Source organism: Pempheris klunzingeri, chromosome 14 (genome assembly GCF_042242105.1).
Source record: "Pempheris klunzingeri isolate RE-2024b chromosome 14, fPemKlu1.hap1, whole genome shotgun sequence".
NCBI lineage: Eukaryota > Metazoa > Chordata > Actinopteri > Acropomatiformes > Pempheridae > Pempheris > Pempheris klunzingeri.
Window position 1 is genome coordinate 8,273,976 of NC_092025.1, and position 23,396 is coordinate 8,297,371.

Here is a 23,396-nt window from a genome sequence, read left to right on the forward strand (position 1 = left end):
GACTATTTTTCTCCAACCTAAGGCGGTATTCCCGCTGGTTTAATTTGATCCTCTCTACGCCCTCTTGTGTGCAAGTGCTTCAGGCAATAACGCAATTCACTTATGCTGTAGTTTTGTGCTTTCCACGGGATGCATGTTTATGGAAATATTGTGGGAATCACTCAGACAAGGCAAAAAGATGAATCCATATTAGGTAAGCAGACAAACATAAGATTCTCTTGCACACACTTGAATTGCTTTGTTTTTGAAGAAAGAGAATTAGTGTAACATGAAGAAAGCAAAGAAATGAGATTATTTACACTTCATTTAAGAGCAGTAACTTGGGCTGGGTAGGAAAGCAGGGGTGTGTGTTTGCTTGTGTGAGTGTGTGATGTTGGAGGGGGGGGGCTTTCATGTACAGTAAGAGTGAAGGGTGAAGGAGAAATGAAGTGTGCTTATATTTGCGTGTACATCTGTCTGTTTTGACATCTGTGTGCATGTGTGTTGAATTACAGTTGGGAAGGCTGGATAAGTGGCTCAGAGTAGTTCACTGCCAGAGCATATTCATTTCAAAGCCAACTCTGAGACACACACCAGGGAAGTGGGAGCAGGAAGGCTTACTGGCTAATCTGGTCAGAGAGCGAGCTGGAAGCTACACAGAATTCTTAATGTAGCGGATGAGAAAAAAATCTAATTAGTGACTGCAACCACAGAAACACTTTCCCATGTGGATGTCATAGTGTGTCTCTGTAAGTGAGAGAAAAGATGAGAAAGAAACTGAGAGTGCACGTGTTTGTGTCTGGAGATGGATTGTTCAACATCTCGAGGTCAATCTGACCTCCTCCGTAACCTCCCATGTGTAATTTCTCGGCCTTACACCTGAGTGCAGTCTCTTACACTTGGATGTCAAGCATGATCCTCTTGTCCTCTTCCACATGGATACCCCAGATGCAGTCCTGTCCCTTGTCATAGGCCTCAGGCCAATTAGGAGACAACACAACACCGGCCGAGTCTGTGATCTCCCCGCTGCACACAGCTGCAACACACAAACACCTCGGGTTGACGCTGACAGGCAAAAACATGCATTGCGACGGATTTCAAGTCACAGAAAATTTAGCTTACAATCACTTTAACAAGCAAAGTAAACATCGAATCATCCAATTTGTAATGTGAAGGAAACACAGAGAAATAAACTGACTAAATAAGATGGAACCGCGGTCTTAATGCTTAATAAAACACTGCTGAAATCAAGCGTGCAGGCTCCTTGACATGAACCTTGTAAAACTGCATACCACCACTGAAAGACTTGGTGACCATGACCCACAGGAGCTGAAATTAAATTTTCTCATATCTAGCTCTACTAGAGAGCTTTTCAATTTCGCGGTGTGGCAGAATGACCATGCAGGCAACAAAAACCGTGAGTGAGGTCAGCATGTCGTGTGTGGGAAGAGTGTGAGAGAGAGGGAGAGAGGAGAGGGGAAGCGCTCAGGGTTAGCTATTTAGTATGGTGCGTGGTCTGTGCAGCGTGGCGGTGTTCATCTTAGGCCAACTATTGTATGCCTTTTAATCTTTAGCACTTCTAAAATCTGCCCTGCAAGCACACACGTCAAAGTAAATCATTGTTACAATTTTAAGAGGAAATTTATCGTGGATCAGAGGAAAGCAGCTTAGGGAGATGGAGTTAACTGCCAGTGGTCTTTAATATTTGAATAAAAAGACTTCACTAACTCCTGCAATGATCAAGCAGACAATGAAAGCCTTGGGTCCTCAGGTCGGACATTGCTGCCTCAAAGTTCTGCCGCATTAAAAGCCCACTTTTTAAAAGATTCGATGTCGCACAATCACTCGAGCGGGTGAAATCTGTTGACTCACCCCTACAAGCCGGCTCGGTCTCATTCCACTGTGGGTTTTGTGCGTCCACGCACTCAATCACCACGGAGCCTTGCTCCAGCGTGTAGCCGGGGTCGCATGAGAATTCAACCACTGTACCCAGATTGTAGGTGGAGTCACTGCTGCTGAAGTTGCCGTACTTCACAAAGGGCTCATAGCACATACCTTTGGCAAAAGCTGTGAACACACACACAAAAAAAAAGTGTGACATCAAACATAAGAGACATGTTACAGTATACTATTAGAAACATCTGCAGACTGCATCATCAACCTGCCTTCGTATCTGATGGCTGCTCCAGTGGAGGTCATTGTCCCATCTGTGGTGAACTCTATAAACAAGTAACGTCCAGTGCTAAGCACACCCTCATTGGGCAAATACTCCACCTCATAGGAGTCATACACAGGGGGAGAGTCGATGTTGTTGCCATTCTTAATCAGCAGTCTAATACACACACACACACACACACACACACACACACAGATAGAGAGGGAAGACAGATTCAAAAAGATGTAAGTGAGACTTGAAAGGTGGAGAAGCATAAAAAAGAAGTTACAAGCTATCTGAGAGCTGCTCACTGTTCCGCTGTGACTGTAATAACTTCGTGATAACATCCTCCACCACTCAGTAATGAGGTGAATGGCCATGTGTGGCAATGGCCATGTGGATCAGTGGTTTCTGAAGGAAAACGTAATCCAATTGCTGTTTCCTCCCTCTCCCTACCCTCTGTAGTCCCTTCAATTCATTTGCTTGATGGAACACCGTTAAAGGATTATAATGATAAAAGGTCCTTTCAAATTCATCTGTCACTCCCTAAAGATTTTAGTTATTTTTAGTCTTTGACGGTTTTAATGGTCTATCCACAGGCATATTGTTATTCAGAGAATGAGTTTTTAAGCTCGGTCTATTAGCTGAGGACACGTGCAAATTTGCACTCTCACTGAACGCTCTTATTCTCGACGTGTGTGTTGGATTTTAGATATGTGCATACACCACCTGTCATCATCCTCTGCCAGAGCCACCTTCTCAAAGTGAATGTGAAGCCGCTGGCCTTCAGGGGCCTCTAGGACCCAGTGGCACGTCAGATTGTTGCTGTAGTTGCCAGGGAAACCAGGAGAGACGATGCGACCATAGGTGGCGTTTTTTATCATTCCCCCACAGGATGCTATAGGACAAGAAAGGCAGTGGGAGAAAAGTGAAGACAGAGGAGTTGGAGAGGAGATGATGAAAGTAATGGCACCAGCCATGGTAGGGGGGAGGGAGCAGTGGAATAAAGTCCCTGTCAGAGCACAGATTGCATCAATATCCAGTCGACTGTGGCTGGACTACACTTGGTGGCTCACCTGGGTCCAAGAGTGTGTGACTGTGTGTGATGGACTTGTAAAGAGAACAGCAAAACAGCAGCAGGAACACTATCAGTTCAGAGCAGCTGCAGGCAGGCACGGAGAAAGACTGGAACTGGCAGATGAGCCTTTACCAGCAGGAGAGGGATAGTCATGCGGCCCAGTTCTAATTAAGGCAGCCAGGTCCAATGGCCTTGTTTTGCCCCGTTACAAAGAATAGCTCCTCACGCTGCTAATCACATGCAAACATACTCATTTGGCCTCAGAGTGTAACTAATCAACTCGGTGGGAGACAACCCAGTGAAAGCTTTCGTTAATCAAAATCACCTGTATTCTAGTGGAAGGCTGAAGAGAAAACGGGCCACAATATATTTCAAAATTTCAGATTCTAAATAAACTTGCTCCATAATAATAGAACAAATTTCCCTGGAAAACATTAGGACAAATTTAATTACAAAGAGAGGTTTGCTTTAGAAGTCTGCCCCGCAGTCATTGTTAACTACTGGAAGGTAAATGAATACAAAAAAGAAATGAAATCCCAAAAAGAAAGTCAACATCCCAATTAACCCAAAGGTATGAGGAAACCTACAGTGACTGAGATTTACTTTTGCATAATTAAATTTCAGTCGTTGCAGTTCAGTAACCTCGTTGCCAATACGTGTGGCAAAGAGCCAGCTCTGTCTTACCCACACATCGGGGCTCCTTTCCGCTCCAGTAGGGTGTGGTTGCATTGCGACAGGTGAGCATTTTGGGACCTTGCAACTTGTAGCCCGTGAAACAGTGGAAGAAGGCTTCTCCGCCAGCATGGAGGTGTGTCACAGAAACTTCTCCACCAGCAGGCTCTTTGGGGAACGCACAGCTCAGCACAAACGCTGGGTAGAAAAGAAAAAGATAGATGGAGAGAGATGAAAAGTTTTAATTAATTATGGGTACAAATATTTTTTTCATGTAATATTCTTGGCATCTCCGTGGCCTGTGATTGGCCTAAAAGTCATTAAAAAACATTAAATACATTATTTTGACTTACTTTGGTGTTGTACAAATGCGCTAATTCATTTTTGAATTAAATGTATAATAGTCACTGTCCAAACCTATGTCACCAGGTGGTGATGGTCTAGAAACTTCCACATTAAAGCTTTGAAGAAATTCAAACACAGTTAATTAATTCGCTAATTAACAACTCTGTCATTAAAGTGCAAATAACTAGGCTTACTGTAGGTCCTGATGATGAAACGCTTTATCAAGAGACCCCCTTAGTCTAACTTTACTTTTATCACCATTTCATCATAAACATTCTTTCAGCATCCTGAGGCCTGGGGACATTTTCAATGTAAAAATTTCAAACTGCATCACTGCAAAAACTCTGTTTCTGAGTGAGATAATCTCGCATTTACATTTAAAATATAGTTTGTTTAATTTTGAGATTGAATTGGATTATCTGGTGCTGACTGTGCAAGGCTGTAAAGTAAATGCCACTAACTGTGTCTTAATTAGTGATTTTAGCTAATACTGGGTAATATTTAGCTAGATACAAGGAACATGTCTGTTACAGAATCTCAAAAAGTTTTCCTTTATACTTATTTTATGCTCTGAATTTTCCAGACAAAATGTATTAGTCTTTTGGTTTACATGACAGTATATTTTCCACTTTATCTGTGTGATAAAATATCTAATTTCAAGGTTGAGAATTTAGTTTGCGTGAGCTAATTTAGACCACCTAGAACATTTGCTTTTGATGATGAAAATAATTTTTACCCGACATATTATACCAGCACATTTATTACACCTACATGGTCAAAGATGTAATTTGTCTGATAGACACCTTCATTAAAAGACCTTACTTTGAAGTAAGTGTAAAATTATTGGTTAAAAGTGTCATCAAAGGTAACATTTTCCCAATGTCCATTGGTAAACAACACTAGAAGTCCACAGCTGCTTGCGGACATATAAGGCTGTAGGTGAATGTCTGACCAAATCTCATCCCAGTACAACCACTAGATGTTGAGATATTTCATTACATAAATCAAAACTTAACTGGTGGTGCAACAGGAAAATCAGAGGATCATGATTTCATCCTCTTCATGTGGCATGAAAGGGAATCTATCCTATAGTTGGTGAAATATTTCACTCAGAACCAAAAAGGCCAACCATATGGTGGCACTAGAGGATCAAAGTAGTGGACATGCTGATTGATAATGAATAGACAAGGTTCACAGCATTGATTGTTGGTTTGCATGGTGGCTCAATGGTTAGGACACATGGCTCCCAAATTGAAGAATCTAGGTTTGAAATCTGGTTAGGGAAGGATGACTGGTGTGAATTGTTGTTATCCAGAAACAAGAATGGAAATAATCTTTATTTCACCTCATATGATGTTTTTAAACCTCTGGTGGTTGGACATCATGACTTGCTTTAAGAATGCTTACATCTAGAAAGTTTGGCCTCAAATTTGAAAGGGCATTTTTGCAGCGTAGATACATAATTTCCCAGGACTTAATGATTCATTCTGAAAAAAAGTCAAATTCTGGCCAAAACAAACCAGCAACAATGTCAGCTGGCTGCACAACATAATCCTCTGTGTGCTGTATTGTTGCATTGTTGACCATGTTGTCTCTCCTCCAAACCACCACTGCGCCCCCATACACATTTAGATATGAGGGGGGGGGGGTGTTTTCCATTATTTGTGAAATAAATCAGACAAAGTGTTTTAGTCTCTCTCTCTGCCCTTCTGCTCCTCAAACACACACACACACACACACACACGATTAGATCCTAATAACCAACCTTCAACTTTGTTTATAAACACTCAATTTCTTAATTAATTGCAGTTTACCAGTTCATGCAGTATGCAAATGTACAGAGACGTGTTTGCAGCACTATAGTAATTAACATCACTGTGTGATGCAGCGTAGAGCTACTGCAAACACAGTGACAAATGGAAGTGTTCCTGATCAACTGAACATCATAGTGGGTCCTTTAATGTGATAGCTGGGAGAGGAATTGGCTCTGTAGTGGTTGTCAAAGCCTCGTGATTCCAGCAGGGCAAGATCAATGTTCCTGCATTTGCTTTGCATTGTTTGTCCTGTTTTTAAACATGTGGTGCAGGATGGGATGATGTTCACATGGATAATGGAGTGAACTAACCAAGTCTGTAATGGAAGCTATTAAACAACCTTCTCTTCCTGTCTAATAACCACACTGTTCTACCTCATTAGTGAAGGCACTTTAATGACCAGACTAAAACTTTTAAACTTCTGGAAACATGTTCACAACAAAATGGTAACATAATTGGACCCGTTATGGCTTGTGCTACATTAACAGTTTGACTGTGCTCCAGCAAAATCACAGAAGCCTTTTAAAAGCTGCAACTTTACTCAAAATTTGCATGTTGTCCCAAATGTTTCAGTTTAATAGAGCATATGCAAAGCCTCAATAGGAGCTAATAGAAGGAGAAAAACAACAATGAAAAGGTCATACTGGAGGACCTGTCTGTTGAAAATGTATTTGCAGTCTTAAAAGCAATTATGATAATAATCAGGCGTGGGCCATGTAGTGTAAACACCTTAATCTACTTATGTTAATATGATTAAGGTTATTGGTGTTTACAAAATAAAAAATGTGGACTACAGCAATTTTCAGCTGCATAGTTGAAGGGTTGTTTGGCATGAGCCTGCCTATAGAAAGTGACTTGAGCATTGCCTCATTCTATTTTTTTTTTTTTACATGCAGCAGAGTCTTATCAAATGGAACATCAAAGAACTGTATCTTCAATTGCTGCAGTATGCATCCTTTTGGCACGAATCAAAGAGGTAGAAATGGCAGAATCCTATCAGTATTTAAAGTTAATATTTGCTAAGGAAATTGAAAGTCACAACACAAAAGGCATTTTTTTTATTTATTTTTTTTAGATGGTTTGAAAACGTGCCTGATCCAATCTAAATCCACCTGATAAAGCAAACATGAACCGTTAAATGATTTTGACACATGCCCGTTGATAAAACAGCAGCCAAATGTAGAAAAGCAAAAGTTCACACTTGATAGACAAGCTTAGACACAAGATGAGACACTCAAAAGAAGGTTGGAGTTGAAGTACTTTCATTCCAGTCGGTCTTTTGTCGATGAAAAACAACACTGTTAGTGTTTGGTGATGTTTCTAGCATTACCTTGAAGCTAAATTGGATATTCAGAAAATATTATTCTATCAATCTTAAAGCTCAAACACGAGGGAAATGGCCTTAAATGCATAATGGCCATAAAGGCTTGTGAAACTGCCCTCATCTACTACGTTTTAATCTATTGACTGAGGTTTTTCTTTTACACAAGCCACTGGTTTCCACCATAATGAAACAGCCCCTTCTTTTGCAGTAAATCAGTGAGCCACAGGGACGAGGTACACTGCCCCTGGGTCATCCATTCCTTTCATAGTTTATCACTAGCTCCAATGAACCTAGTTATTGCTATTATCATAGCAGCATTTACATCCCTATTGAGCATACAGTGGGAGAGCCAGAGGCAAAAATAGTGGAGCCAATTCCTGAAGTATTAAATTACGTGCTGCCTCCATTCCAGTAGATGCGGTGCCGGCCCATAAAGTCTGATTGTTTTGCCATTACAAATAATAGGTCCACAGCGCAGACAGCCAGGAAGATTAGGTGATGGCACTGTTGGACCACAGGAAAAAGACGTGGAGCTTATGTCTTAAGTCATTGTTTCCTTGTTGCAGAGAAGACATGGTCACATTGGTCACATTGCCAGTATAGACTGGCATTTCAGATCAAACTTCATTTTTTGTAGAGAGGCAAAAGTTGAAAAAAGCATCCACTACAGAAAGGAAGCTGCAATGTATAATAATAAAATATGCATGCTTTCTGATTCACCAAGAACAAATTTAACAAAACCACACCATGGTTATGGCCACTCTGATGAATCCCTACATGGAAAATTGATAAATAGACATTAAAGGTCCCATATTCTGCTCATTGTAAAGTTCATACTTGTGTTTGGAGGTGCTACTAGAACAGGTTAATATGGTTTAACGTTCAGCTTTTGTCTGAAAAGGACTCGAGGAGGTCACATGATCAACACATCCCCATATTATGACATCATAAGTGGAGCTAAATCTAAACAGAGTATTTTTACACACATTTACTAAAAGATCAAGCAGGAGAAAAAGAGAGAAGACAATCTTTTCTCATAGTTTGCGGGTCTCTAGACGCACCAAGGACACATATTTGTGTTGAAAAGACATTATAATGTGCATGTAGCATTATTTGGGACCTTTAATATTTAAAGTCAAATATCATTTACTGTCAAACAGATGATAGGGTGTTCTAGTGGAAAGAACTTGCTGTGGTAATGCTGCATCACTCCACTGCATTCCCATATTTTTATTTCTGTGTTTCTTATTTAGATGGAGGAGGGCATCACAGGCTAAAGCATTACTGAAACATTACTGACAAAAATGCTATATCTCACAAATATTGTTTATAGGTGACACGCATTGGTATTTTAAAATAGGCATCCATAAAAAACATAAATGAGGAAAAAATAGATAAAAGCCTTCTTTAAATGACATAGCTTCAAGTTAGAAAGTATTTTTTTTATTTTGTGTGTGCACCAATACATAATAGTAAGATATCTGATCAGGGGCTAATGTTTTTACACTTTCACTTTATTTTTGTCATTTCACAGTACTTGTTCACAAGAGTTCAAGAGGAACACTTCCTGTCTGTCTTTTCTTTCTTTGTCTCTCTTATCTGCGCAACAACATTGGATTTGTCCTGCCTTCAGTGAATATAAAGTGCTTCTTTTTATATCACTTCCTGCCCTCTCTCGCCTGTCTGCAATTCAGGAATTTTACGTCAACAAATATGGAACCACAAATCTGCAATTTGCATCCAATAATGACTTACAGTTTCTTCAGCCCTCTGTCAAAAGTTGCCAGAGATCAACTTTAGGAAATCATTTAAAGAAAGTAAACATTTCCTGAAAGAGCTCTTGGTTCGACTCCTGCATTCACTCACACACTCCCTTCCATTAATGAGCCTTATTCTGCTGTATGTGCATCTTTCATTTGCCAGAGTATTTCAAATTGAAAACGCTGCTCTTCAACCAATAATGGACAAATATTGTTGACTTGGGCACAATGGATGGCGGTAATACTAAGTTATCCACTGTATTTGGACAAACAAGCAAAATGCATTTCAATTTAGCCCTAATAAATTGTCACACTGTTGTATTTCAAGCGTTGACTGAATCCCTTCAGGTAGAGAACTAGAATGACACCGAACTTGGCAAGGTGAGGGATGGAGATAATGAAATACTGTGACTAATAACAGAGCGCAAATCGTGAATGTAGTGTTGACTGTTATTGTTAAATTCAATGACAGCATATTTGGAGAATATTATACGCTGCGTGCTACGTCAACATTTAGAGTAAAATGCGTTTCCAAACGGAAAAAACCTTGTGCTGATGACTAGTCATCTCTTGTCAGTTGTTTTGGTGAACTAAAAGGACAACAGTCTGGCAGTTAGCAGGTGACTTGTGGGTGAGTGTCACTAAGTCCATGCCTCATGTCCTGGCTGTGTACCAAAGCACAGAAAGATCAATAGTGTTGTCTCTGGGAAAGTGATTCAGTTGTAGAAAGCCAGACCACAGTACTGCCATGATATGGGCTAATGATATTTATGTTCTTGGGTTAAAAACTCGATTTTTAATGGTCATTTACTCAATAAAGTCTATTAAAGAGAAATAACTTTGGACATGAGGTGGCATCTCATCAATGCTACAGAGAAGTTGTGGCAAGTGGTGGATAACTGCCAGTGGCGGAGGACCTCTGGCCACCTCACTTGTCAACCTAGCTTATTAATTACAGCCAATCAATAATTCCTGTAAAACATCACTGCCATTAGCAATGCCATTGATTACGTGCTTCGCAAAATTATGAAACGACAATTAAAGCTGCCCTATGGATGTAAAGAGGTCATATATGATGGCAATCGTTTCATCAAATAAATAGCAAAGAGGTTGAAGTTGAATTCCATCATAAATTAAGTTCAATTTAAAGTTGTCCGCATTGGGTTGCATGTGCAGTGCCAACTTTCATTATTAGCACCCAAGATGCTCATGCATACAAATGATTTTCCCTCTTAAATAAATGACTGCATTGCTTGACCCCTCGGTTAAAAAAGTCAGAATATATATTTTACCGGTAGAATTATAATTTTCGTCGTAGAACACTCTGCATGCCAGTGCTGTAATTAACCCATCGTTATGCTTTTGGAAGACTTAAATTTTCCTGTTCTGTGTTTACTTTGCTCAAGTGGGTGCTAACACTTCAGGGTGTCCTTTCAATATGCTTGCATGCATTGTAGCACACTAAGTTTTAGGTGTTAAAATTGCAGCCGGTTCTTATTATAAAAGTGGTGAGTATGTACATTCTCATATACACTGCAAGTTAATAGTGAACATGTTTTTGTGGCTATACATTGATGAATGTTTTAGATTAGATTAGATTAGATTAGATTCAACTTTATTGTCATTACACCTGTACAGTACAAGGCAATGAAATGCAGTTTGGCATCTAACCAGAAGTGCAATTTGTAGAAAAAGTGCAGAAATATATATAAGGTATGTACAGAATACACAGAATTACAGAATTACAGGTGCTATATACAGAGTAGTGCTATGAACATGTGTGCTAGTAACTACGGTATAAATATAAATATAATATACAGATTAGACTAAGAGTGGAATGTACATATAATACAGGTGTATACAGATTGAGGTGATATACATATTACCTAGATTTAAATACTATATTTACAGAGGACAGTATGGTGATGTGTCTGGGCAGGGGGGTCAGTGGGGGGCAGAGTTCAGTAGGGAGACAGCTCTGGGGAAAAAGCTGTTTTATTTCACCAGCAAACAATAATGATGGTCGTTTAATATCGAGATCCATTAATTTGTGATTTGTTTTCGCATAGTTTATTTGCGTGCATTTCACTGCACTGTATCTGGGCGTGATTGTATACTTGAGAGAAGGATAAGGACGCACTCACACTATATACACATACACAGTAAAACACACCTATAATCATGTTCAAGTGTCAGGCTCAGATGTTATAGAGGCATCCATCCGTCTGCCATCGGAGGCAGAGCCAACGCTGTAGCAGATATTAATTACCCTGAGCTGAGATCCATCTCTCCACAGTTCCTGTCTCCTTCTCCACGCTTGTCCAATCCCATTTCTCACAGCCCATTATAAAGGACAAGGTGATACTCTGCTTACCAAGGAGAGGAACACAAATTGAAATATCTTCTGTGTCTCCAATATGTCTAGTCTTCTAGAAATCTGCTCTTTGCATTATTTCTCATTAGTGTAGCTAAATTTGTCCCATCAACTACTACACCCAATAGTTCGTTTGGTGGACAAATGACTCCACACATTATGTTATATGCCACTATTGCTGGCAACAATTACAATACAGCAAGATGCCTATGTGAACCGGTTTTATAGCCAAATAACTGAATGCTACTGTGGGTAGTTTTAACCATTATTGTCCCTATTATCAGTCCTAACACCAGACCTAACTCCCTGATGTGTTTTGTTTGTTTCTTTTTTGTCAAAATCAAACTTTGGCTTATGGATGTCCTGACCATATTTTATCATCCAACATTTTTTTTAAATTCTACAATTTAGTACAGCGATACAGATATGTTCGACATAATATTTAAAGGAGTAGTCGTCATTTTTGCCAGCATTTGGCCTCATAGCCAATACCAACGCTATATTGATCATAAATGGCTGAAATAGTCGCAATTATGTAGTTCTTTGCAGCCTTTATCATTAAATATTTTCTTTAACAGATTAACAAGTGCATTACTGGTGTGGAGGACACACTTGCACACACAGAGGCGCAATATCCTGAGTCTTATCCAGGTTTTGATCTTTTTCAGGATATGATGTTTGCATGGAACACAGAGAAACACTCGAGTATTCATGTTCCTTACGAAAGCAAATGTGAGCAAATGGCAGTCACAAAATCAGCTGCAGCCAGCAGTTTCAATTACTAGTATGATGCTTATCAGCACCCCATACAGTGTCCCCACCGAGTTTGCCTGCAGACCTGCATCAGGTGCATATTGCAGTGTGACCATTGGGTTTATCTAACACTGAATGCGAATGCACGGGTATATTAATAGATCTCTTGCTAATAATACAAAAGAGTCAAAGAAATAGTGCATAATGTCCATCTGCATTCATCAGTAAACATGGAACGACATGTGAATAAGAAAAGTACACCCCCTGGCGGTGTAATATATTCAAATTATTTGTCGCATCTGTCCCCATCTATGCATCACCCTGGATGATCTGTGTTGACCCCTCGCTGTCATCATTCAGCCTGACCACACGCAAATAGTCACACGCTCAACAGCGGCACTGTTTTGACGATCGCTTTCATTTTCGAGCTGATGAAAGTGCTACAATAATGTGGTGGAATGAATGTTTTGTCCACCAGCTTCCACCATCAACTCAAATCGATGGGGCATGTAATTGGCGGCCACTTTGTGTGATTGCTAAGATAAACAGACATTGTTGCGGACATGGAAAATCAATGTCATGCACAGAACAAGCCAGAGAGAGGGAGGAATTTATGGGCCATCATATTTACCGACAACATACAATAACTATCTCTGCTGACAGATTTTGCTGCTGTCACATACTCTTGAAGCTATCATTTGACCACATTTAATAATGCATTCCGTATAACTCTGTATTTCAAAGGCTGGTGGAATGAGCACTGACAAAGCTATTCAATATGTTAATACCAGGGGGAAAATATAGTCCACAGACTTCACACATCATGGGACATATGATATGTGTTTCTTTGTAACTGTTACTTACAGTAAGCTCAACAGTCAATGTTTTGGAACACTGGTATTTTACCTAAAATCCACCTTGTTACTACTTTTGTGAGGTGAGCATAATAGTATATTGCTGCAGTGACAGTTTTTTCCTTCCTATCTTGTTGGGTGACAGCTGCAGCATAAGAAGTGAAGCAAAAGAGCTCCTTACATTTCTGTAAATAAAGCCTGTCTCACAACCCAAATGATGCTGCCTTTTGTTCTTTTGGCTGGCAACACCAAATTCAATTAGTGCTAACAACAAATAGCTGAGCAGTTGTTGGACCGATGCAAGGAACGAATAATGTGACAACAATGGCTCACCTTGATAATGCAGCAAGAGGAACCCGGAGTTGTGCTGTTGGTCGCTGCGAAAGCGGATGGAGATCTGGTTGCTCCAGCTGCGTAGTACAAGGCCCCTCATCAAGACTGACTCATTGGCAAGGATGAAGGGTTCTCGGCCACCTGTATCCTCCACGGTCACCTGCTCTCCCTCCAGCACAGTCACATTTAGCACCTAAAAAAAAAGAGGCCGCGTCATATGATCACACGAAGACATTTACTGCTGCACTCCACACAAATGTTGCGACTAACTATTGACTTAGGAGGTCTCAGTTCACACCAGGTGGGATCTTTACTCAGCATCACCACTGTTGTGTTTACACTTAAAGCCAAGTTTAGTGTAATGACTCTGAAAAAATGGGTCACCTACTGTGTTACTTTGCTCATTAGTCTCCTATCACAGGGCTATGTTTGGTTTGGTAATTTCTTTGTCAACGTGCTCCCGGATTGCTGATTTTGACTAATTGTTGAATCTGTGTGGGTCATCCCACTCATGGTTGGCTGCATGATTGACTCATCCTCTTTCTGTGTTCTCCTTGTGCCTGTAAGTCACTCTGACAGCAGTGCTTTATGTCTTCAACAGGTCTGAACAGCATCTGCAGCTAAATCTGGTGGGGGAACCTCGGGAGGATTGCATGTAGTTAAACTGTCTGGATAATGGAGTGCTGACACATTTTGGAGCAACATCTGATTTATTCCCCACAGAACTATAAAAGAGGTAATCCAGCAGCAGGTCATGATTATCATTCCGTGTGATAAAAATAAAAAGGTTTCACCTTCACTGGCATTTGCATGCCAGTCTTAATGGGCTTTCACAGACTTTTATTAAAGATAATAAAGGATTGAATCTTATTGAGCCCAAATCATTGGATCAAAATCATTTGTTTAGAGATTTTTTTTTATTGCACTCAGCGTGACAAAAAAGAGACTTTCACAAATCCCAAGTAAGATGTTAATAACAAAAACTCAAAATGTCATATTAAAATAGCTAAAATATAAGATTAACCAGATTAGATGTTTGCTAAATGAATAGTTGTGTATTTAATGCATTGGCCTCTGCTTATACTGCAGCGCTGCTTAGAGATGAATGAATCTGATTATTTTAAACCAACTTGCAACTAGATCCAAAACGGAGCCTTGAAAGGCAAGTGCACCATCAAAGCTAATTCAACCATCTATTTTAAGCTCAGTGAAATTCATAACATGCTCTTAAAGCTTATGCTGTCATAGATAGTGGGCTCAGGTCTCAGGTATCCCATGAGGTAGAAAAAAGGCTTGCCCTCCATAGGCTGATGTCCCTGAGGTAATATGTGTGCAGGAGTGTTAGTGCAGCAGTCTGGAAAAGCTGAGACAGTGGGCAGGATGAGCACATTGCACATCAACAGTGGCAGGAAAATGAATTTTGTCGGGCTGACTAACTGTCACTCAGTCGAAGGGGAGCTGACAATGAGCATAGAGAGGCTAATGGACACTCTGAGAGTGAGCTTAGAGGTGACTTCTTCCTGAATGATCCATAAGGTCAGCCACTTTGATTGATTTGATTTTTATCACAACCTGAATTAAACTCAACTGTGCAGGTTTTCCGTCAAACTGAGAAAACAGCGAGAGCAAACAGGACTTCAAAACAGATATGACTGAGATATAACTATGTTGTATGTGTGTCTGTGTTACAAATTCACCTCTGTATGTTTAAAATGCAAAATCTGTGCTTCTAGATCATTTGTAGCTCAGGCAGTTTAGTTGGTGTGGTGCAGGAGCCTTAAACAACTCTGCCACAATGAGAAATAAAGGAATGTCACATGATTTTAGAATCCCTGTTTCTCAAGGGCAACGGCAATGACAAAGCCTTAGGCACAGCTCTTTTTTTTCTTTTCTTTTTGCACTTTTTGTCTCTGAGTTAATATGGAGGGCTTGGATGTTTTGCAAATCAGGTTACTTCGACTATACTTGCTCGTCTTGTAACTTCATAAATTCCCTCCACAGTGCAGCACGGAAATTCTTCTTCAATTTAAAATTCATAAGCATGTATCGAAGAAATAGGAGATGTTTTTTTTCCAAGTCAGGTTGTATTTATTGAGTATTCAGGTAAAGTAAAAAAGACCATAGCCTAGAATTTCTTTCATCTCTCCATTATTATCCTGTGGTATATTTCTTATACCACATCATTTACCTCCACCATTATGCAAGACTGGCTTTTTTTGGTATGAGTAAGCATTTTTATTAACTTGCTTGTATTTTCAGTACAAGTAAATTCATCAAAATGTGCTCTGTGATAAGTGTTTTGTAATACTACAGCGCAAAAAAAAAGAAAAAAAGCATATCCTACCACACCTATCAGACAAGTTATCTTTCCTTAAATGTGGACTTGAATGTAAACTAATGGATAAAACATTGCAAGTATCAACTGGTTGAATCTCTTTACTGTTTTCATTCATCAAAATGCATTCATGGCATGCTCAAAAAATGATTTATACACATATGCCCAGTTGGTTAGTTCCAACATGAAGACAAAAAGAGTGAATGACATTTTTCCTTGTACATTGCTATGCATGCTATGTTGACATGCAATTTTATGTTGTGTGTGTGATTCTATGTAAATATATAGCATGTTTCTTCTAGTTGTATTTGACACCACTGAATTGGCCATATCATTTTGATATCATTTATCTGTTTATTTCCATTTTAATCATTTCATTGTATTCAAAATTACCACTGTAAAGCACTTTGGTCTTTTTCTTTGCTCTTTTCATTGGAGAGCACTTTGTAACTTCATCAAGAAAAGTGCTCTACAAATACTTCATTATTCATATTTTACATTTCACAAATTGAGATCAGACAGTTTTCCTAAGGTTACACTATTCCTCTTGGTGATAGACATTTTTCACAATTTCTGCTTTGATTATTATTTTATATTCTAATGTTCACCTGAATGCATTTTTTTGCAGAATAGAATTGACAAGATGACAAAGTTATGAACACTTGATATCAAATCCAATCCAACACCCCCACAAATCACATCAGTGATACAATAGTGGTACTTATTGTTTATTGAATAAACATCCCAATGCAAAGGTGTTTATGGTATTGTGTGTGTCTGCTGTAGGGTACGCACTCTTATATCATATTCAGTGAGGTCAAACAGATTGTGGGGTTTACATATACCAGGGAGGCTCATGAAGCACAGGTGAACAGATAGTGGACAGTGAACATTTGGACTGATAGATAGTTTGGCCCCAGAGGGTCCTATCATCTGTCATCCACCCTGGGGCCTGTCAGTGCAGCCAGCAACAGCTGTCCTGCCTCAATTATGAATCATTGGCCATGTCAGGAGACATCAGACTACCTTATCTTCACCAGTGTTGCAGCCAAAATCCCAGAGGGACTTCTTTCTCACTGTCTTTCTTACGTGTGTGTCTCTGTGTGTGTGTCTCTGTGTGTGTGTGTGTGTGGTGTGTGTGTGCATGCACATACGAACACACATGTATGTTCCTCTGGACTGTAATGAGAGCAGGCTTATTGTAACTCCTAGCTGGAATCTCTGCTTCAGCAGACACATTTGTGGGACTGGGGATTTGGCTGACCAAGCACACTTCTGCACCAACCACAACATTATCAGAGGATGCCATCTAAACATTGTGCTTGCAGTTCCACTTTGAGAATTGTATCGATAGAGCAGAGTTTCTGTTTAGCTTATGAAAGAAAAGCTCTAAACAGTACAAGAAATATGAGACTGTCCTTTGGGTAGGTCCTTTTTGACTTTAAGTGTTTCTTTGCCCCCTTTCCTATTCCAATAAAATATTTCCTGAGTCCAATCATAATGAGACGACTAGAGGAGACAGGGTCATCTCTTTCCTCTAGCCACTGTCTTTTCAATCAAACCACTATAATGAACAGACCATCCTGAAGGGCCGCAATACAATTGACAGGCCTAGAGCTGCTCTCGGAGTACAAAAGATGGAGGAAAATCTCTAAAATAAAGGTTTAAAGGATAACAATATTTACAGGATTGAACACCTTGATCTTGCTGTGTTTACCATGACCTTTGCAGATCCATAGTGCTGCATTTCCCGAAGAAGGACGGTCATAAAGGGCAGGTGATGCCTCGGACTGATCCATCGGACCGATCCATTGGCCTCATCGACTGCTGGACTCTTTATTAGATTGTTCGTTCGCTTACACTTCTTATTTCAGTGAACTTTGTAAACACTGTGAGACAACTCTGTTGTGATATTGGGCTATACAAAATAAATTGAATTGAATTGAATTGAATTGAAATGAATTGCAGTGTTAAACTATGAGAGTGAACAGTAAGCAAAGGTAAAGATCCATCTTATCACATCCAGACAGAAAGCATCCTGCCACGGCCAGTAATCTGGCCATGGAGTCACTGCTTTTATCTGTCAGTCAGTCCCACATAAGAGATAAACTAAATAATCTATATCAGGCAATTAGGGAGTTACTGTCTACTTAAAACAAGAAGAAATTAAAATTGCAATTTGGCCAAGAAAATATTTCTCCTGGTGCTTTGAAATAAACAATCTGTCAAGCAAATTAGACCTTTTACACATGGCATGTAATATTTATTCACCCATTTATTAATTTATCCGTGAGTACACAGTATGAGTTAACTGTCCGCAGAGGCTGCCTCTCACTGATAATTTACTGTTGAAAACATCTGGTGGTGTTCTGTGATGAACATTTATACTGACTCACAGGAGCCATTGCTGATGCAGAAATGAGCAGTATGTAATCAAAATGATCCCACTATACATGGAAATTAAATGACCCTGCGGCTGGGGGCAATAAATCAGCAGCCATTGGACTCACCAGCTGCAGTGTCATCATTACTATAATAAAACACACTGGCTTTTGCAGTGGAGCACACTGGCAGTGTACCTACCACATCACCCCGTATCCGAGGCTCGCATTTGAATAATCTTGGTGCACCACATCCAGTTGGTGTTTTTGTGTATCTCCTGATAATTTCATATGAAAAACACGGTTCCTCCACTGCTCATTATATGAAAACCGTTATCTTAATTGAACATTCACCTCTATAGAAAACAGCCAAGGCCATTTCCTGTTTGCCATGCTGTCTAAAACAATGGATCCTTACCAATCAGCAAAAGCTCAATGATAATGAGAATGAGTCAGAGCCAGAGGCTGAGTACAATACTCTAACTTGCTCATTGCCACTTAGGTCACACTTACGATGGATCATTTTATGCTCTCAGGATCACCAAATGCCTCCACCACACAGTGGCCATGTTCTCAAATATTATGTATAGATTTTTTTTGTTCCTTCCAGAAGCATACAGCACAGTAAAGCAGACATTAAGACCCATAGTATTTGAAACATATTCATGAAACAAAATTCTTGCTTTTCTGGTAAATCAGACTCACTTTCCGGGGTGCCTCTTGGGCCCTGACATCTCCGTTTACTTGCTGCAGCGTGCATTTTTGCATATATCTATATTCATGCATTGCTGATTACTCTTCATATTTTCTAGAAACGCATCCTTAGCCTCCCATCTTCATCATGACACTGAAAGAGTTGGAGAGAACATAGCCTTCTGCCAGACAGAGTCTTCTCCCTTTATGACAGCTAGCTGGGTGGAGGAGCAATTAGTGTCACCTGAAAGCGTTCCTCTTGGGATGACTGGGCTCCATGAAAACTCATCTCAGCAAAGCCCTGACACCCTAAAAAGCTCATCAAGATCAAACTGGTCTTCTTTATGTCCTGCCTTACTCCCCCAAGGCACAACATGATGACGGCTTCCTTCTGCCTCATCTCAAGTTGATTAAAGGCAGCAAGCCTTGGCCTTCATTTCTCTGTTTCTCTGCGACATATCTGCTACGTGTTGTGTCATTTGTGCTGCTGGAGACCTGAGCCACAGAATGGCTACAACATTTGCATTACCTTGTTAAAACACACCTTTCTGTATGTCCGAGGTGAGAAGGAAGGATTACAACCATAATTGTATTTTAAAAGGGAACTATTGCTCTTATAAAAGTGTTGAAAGTTGCTCTTGGTGGTAATTTCATAACACCTTGTTGTGGCTCTTTCATCTGATGAGAACACTAGCGGTCACTGAACACCAACAAAACAAATTTAATTCCGTCCCTCATCAGCCACACTTGGCCAGGGTCAATGCCATGTACGCTTTGCTTCTTTTGTAAGAAACACTGGAATTAAAATGAGAGTGCAGGGATCAATACAGCAATTCACCCAGCACTGAGAGGAGGCTATGTGTCAAGTATTGGTGCTGCTTATTAACATGACTATTGATTGGAGTCAGAGGAGCGTGGTCGCCGAGGCAGCATCAAATACCAATCGTTAACCCTCTAGGCGGGGGTTAGCTATAAACATTTGGCATGCTCTGTAACATCTCAATTCTTAAAGGGGCATTTCAATGATGATCCACCTCTACAGTGCTTTATCCCCCACTCTAACTCATTAGTACATGCAGCCTCGAGCTCATTAGATGTTTGGTTCTCGAGCTTTATTTTGCTTCATTTGGAATCGTCTGAAACAATATTCACTCATTTGAGGATGAAAAACTTGGAAGCTGTAATGTTCCCCACTGAGACTCAAGGCCTTTGTTTGATATTTATAAGCTTTAATTAACGAAACAAAGAAAAAGTTTTGTGCTCTCTTTCACTTGATGGACAATTTTACATTCAAAACTTGCCATAATTGCTTGGCTTTAAGTGCAAAGGATCTAATTTTGTAATCTGCAATCTGTGTTAGAATAACGTGCTTTCTTATTATTGAAATCCTTCGTTAACTTTTGACTGCCACTGTTTTAACCAATATAATCAACGGAATAAAAGGTATTAATGAGAAAAGGCAATCAAAGCAAGTCAAGCTGGAGTTGTGTTAATTAATTCTGCTCCGTTAATTTATCCCGTAGTTCACAACAAGAACTTAAACTGATGAAGACAGGGCAGATGTGCTGGACAAATAGAAAAGCCAATAAATGAGAGCAGGATGGAAATAGGAAAAAAGGACAAAGGGATAGAAGAGCTGGGAGGGGGATGGAGAGCAGAAAAACATGAGATATACAGTTGTGACCTCAAAATCCTCCCTCATCATCTCCTTGAATGATGCTGCTTTAAACCTGCCAGAAAATGGAAACACTCCTCCAATCAGTCTTTGTGGCAGTGGGAGAAATTGGCTAAATCTGGGCTCCCAACCCCTGAAATGTATGAACCAGTCTCACTACTCCCCACACGACATATTCTCTTTTAGTAAGAGTGCAGAGATGTGGCCACCATGAAACAGAGCTGGGACAACCTGTGCCAAGCCTCAGATGGTAACTCCTTGAGACCCATGCAGGTAGATTAGTGAGCGGAGGAGACGGAGAAATCAGAGTGGGACAGATGGCCTGGGGAAAGCTGATAGCTAGCTAACCCGACGGATTTATTTGATCAAATAAAAAAAGCTCAGAAACAGATTTTAAGCACTTTAATGCAACAGCCCAGTTCTGGAAAACCTCCATCTGTCCTCTACTAAAACCTTATTGCAGAAGTGACTGCGGAGGAGGAGACAGATAGAGAGGACAGAAATAAGATGTGCTTAAGATATCACCAATTCAATGGGAAAAATCATTTCCACGTGTGTGTGTGTGTTGAGAAAGAGGCAAACTTAGTAGAGCCACGTACAGTATAAGATCTATATCTCTGAAATGATCGAATGATCATGAAATAAAGATTCTAAGTATATAAATTGAATATGTCCGTCTATATTAATAGTAATTTACCGCACAAAGACAAACTTAAATGGCTGATAAGATTAATTCCTCATATTTTTCATTTAAATCTGCCTCAAGGACATGAAAACTGAAGTGAACCCTGAAAAAGAGGCTTACATCATATTACAGTAACCCACTCTGGCTTTAAAGTTATCCATCATTGCCAAACCTAATACACTAATAGCTAGGAATGTCAGACATGACACTCATGACAGATAGTTTGTGCTCTACCTATTGAAATGTCTATATGTTCAAACGTTTATATTTCACAAATCTAACTATTAGATATGGAGGTGCAGTGTAAACTAAAGTGCCACACCTTTTTTAAAATGCATTTATCATACTATTTGTTTATGTCTGTGCTGAAAGTTGGTGTTGCATCAGCCTCCTAATATTTGTGCAATTATTCTGCAAATAAATTGTAATGCAGCCAGAATCACCAGATGGAGCAATGCATTATATGCTGTTAGCTGTGGCAGAGGGGTTGAACAGTCAGGTTGAGGGCAGTAAATTCTCCTTATACATTTTTTATCCTCCCTCTCCTGCAAGCTGCCAGATTGCTGAAAGGAGTATTGACTAAACACAGAGAGGTCCGATCTTGCTTATTTATTCCACACCAATTTCTGGTGGAAATCAGACGGGTCTCTGATTGGTGGACACTGTATCCATACATACCTTTATATTATGTTTTACTGAGTCACCCAAACAATATAAATATGTAATATACAGTCACCACATCTGTCCTTCAGATTTTTTCTTTCACCTAATTTCCCTCTTTTGCCCTTGTAAACTGCAAGTCTGTCCGCTATAATGATGACTCTCTTCCATAATGGAGGCTGGCTGCCAAAACAAGAACATGCACTTCAACCATTATGCCCCTCCTACAGCTCCTCTGCTCTGAAGGAGCAGATGCTTCAGCTTTGTGGAGCGTAAGCATTTTCCCCATGTTAATGTTCGGCACAGTAAATGGTACCAAAATCCACCTGATCAAAGTGACTTCTAAGACTTATATTTCTATTGTGTAACACCGGAAAAAAAAAAATCTATAGCCACAAATAAACAAACTGTCCATTATCCGACCACAGAAATGGTAGGGGGAGGTGATTCCTATTTGAACCCGCCAGAGATCATTGTGTGACGATGACAAATAAGCTCAACAGAAAAATGGAAGCAATCAATTTACTGTAGCTGCTACATCATATTTCATCTCTCTTATCTAATTAGATACAATGGTTTAAAGAATTAGTATCTTCAAAATTACATGATGAAAAATAGGTCTCTCACAGTGAAAAGACAGAGCATTTATCTATGCTGTCTAACTTAACTGTTTGGCATGTTTTCTGATTCAAAGAAATTAGCCATTGGAAATGTTCATTACCAACTGTCCCATGGAAGTTTCTGGAATAGGATACCATATGTGCAGAAATATTACAGTTTGACAGATGCATATCAAGATTGCTTTCTGTTGTTGTGTACCATTTCATATACAGTGCAATAATCCATTCTCTCTAAATGTGAGCTGGCTGGTACTGTATATCATAGTCTTAATGTGTTTACCTGCCTGTTTTTCTTGCTGGTGCAATAATCAATATAGCAAAAATAAAAAAGGGTGGAGGCAGGGAGGCAACCATAATGTCCCTGGTCTAAATCCTGCTGGGGACAATGGTTGAATGTCAATCTTATTTTCTATTCATGTTTGCTGTTATTCTCTACTGTGAACCGAGGCAAAGTGCCAAAAAAGGATTATAAATGTTGCTGTTGACCAACACACCACAGTGTGTGTGGATACAGGAAAGAGGATATTAGTCAGAATGCTTGCAGCAAAGAGAAGTGCAGCAGCTTATTGGCTACTGTTAGCTCTAAATCTCAGAAAGGTGTTATAATTGTGGCTGCTTTGCTGCAACTTTCAGATTTGAATCCCTGGTTTATCTGTATATTTTTTGCATACACCGATGGTGTGCTTGAGTGTGAACCAATGTGTGAGAAGACCTCACAAGTACGTAAATCCCATGAAATGGCCGAATGTGTGTCAATCACTTCTTGCTTGCTTATAAAACTAAACACAGGGGAGAGAGGAGGTAAACTGTTAAGACATAAAAATCCTCCATGTGTCAAAACATGCAAAATATAAGGTATGTTTTCTGTGTGCACTGATATTCCACATCTCTACTTTTTGATCGCCT

General features: G+C 39.8%; 1 protein-coding gene across 1 annotated transcript in view; it reads right to left on the reverse strand.

Annotated features, from left to right (window-relative positions):
• The window catches only part of LOC139213348 (seizure protein 6 homolog), a 63,227-nt gene that overhangs the window by 9,890 nt on the left and 29,941 nt on the right, over positions 1-23,396 (reverse strand). Inside the window, exons 4-9 of the mRNA XM_070844025.1 lie at positions 13,442-13,634; positions 3,897-4,082; positions 2,864-3,032; positions 2,145-2,311; positions 1,852-2,046; positions 877-1,015 (exon numbers count right to left, since the gene is read on the reverse strand). Of these exons, the coding sequence (XP_070700126.1) occupies positions 877-1,015; positions 1,852-2,046; positions 2,145-2,311; positions 2,864-3,032; positions 3,897-4,082; positions 13,442-13,634 (1,049 nt within the window). The remainder of the gene's footprint in view (positions 1-876; positions 1,016-1,851; positions 2,047-2,144; positions 2,312-2,863; positions 3,033-3,896; positions 4,083-13,441; positions 13,635-23,396) is intronic.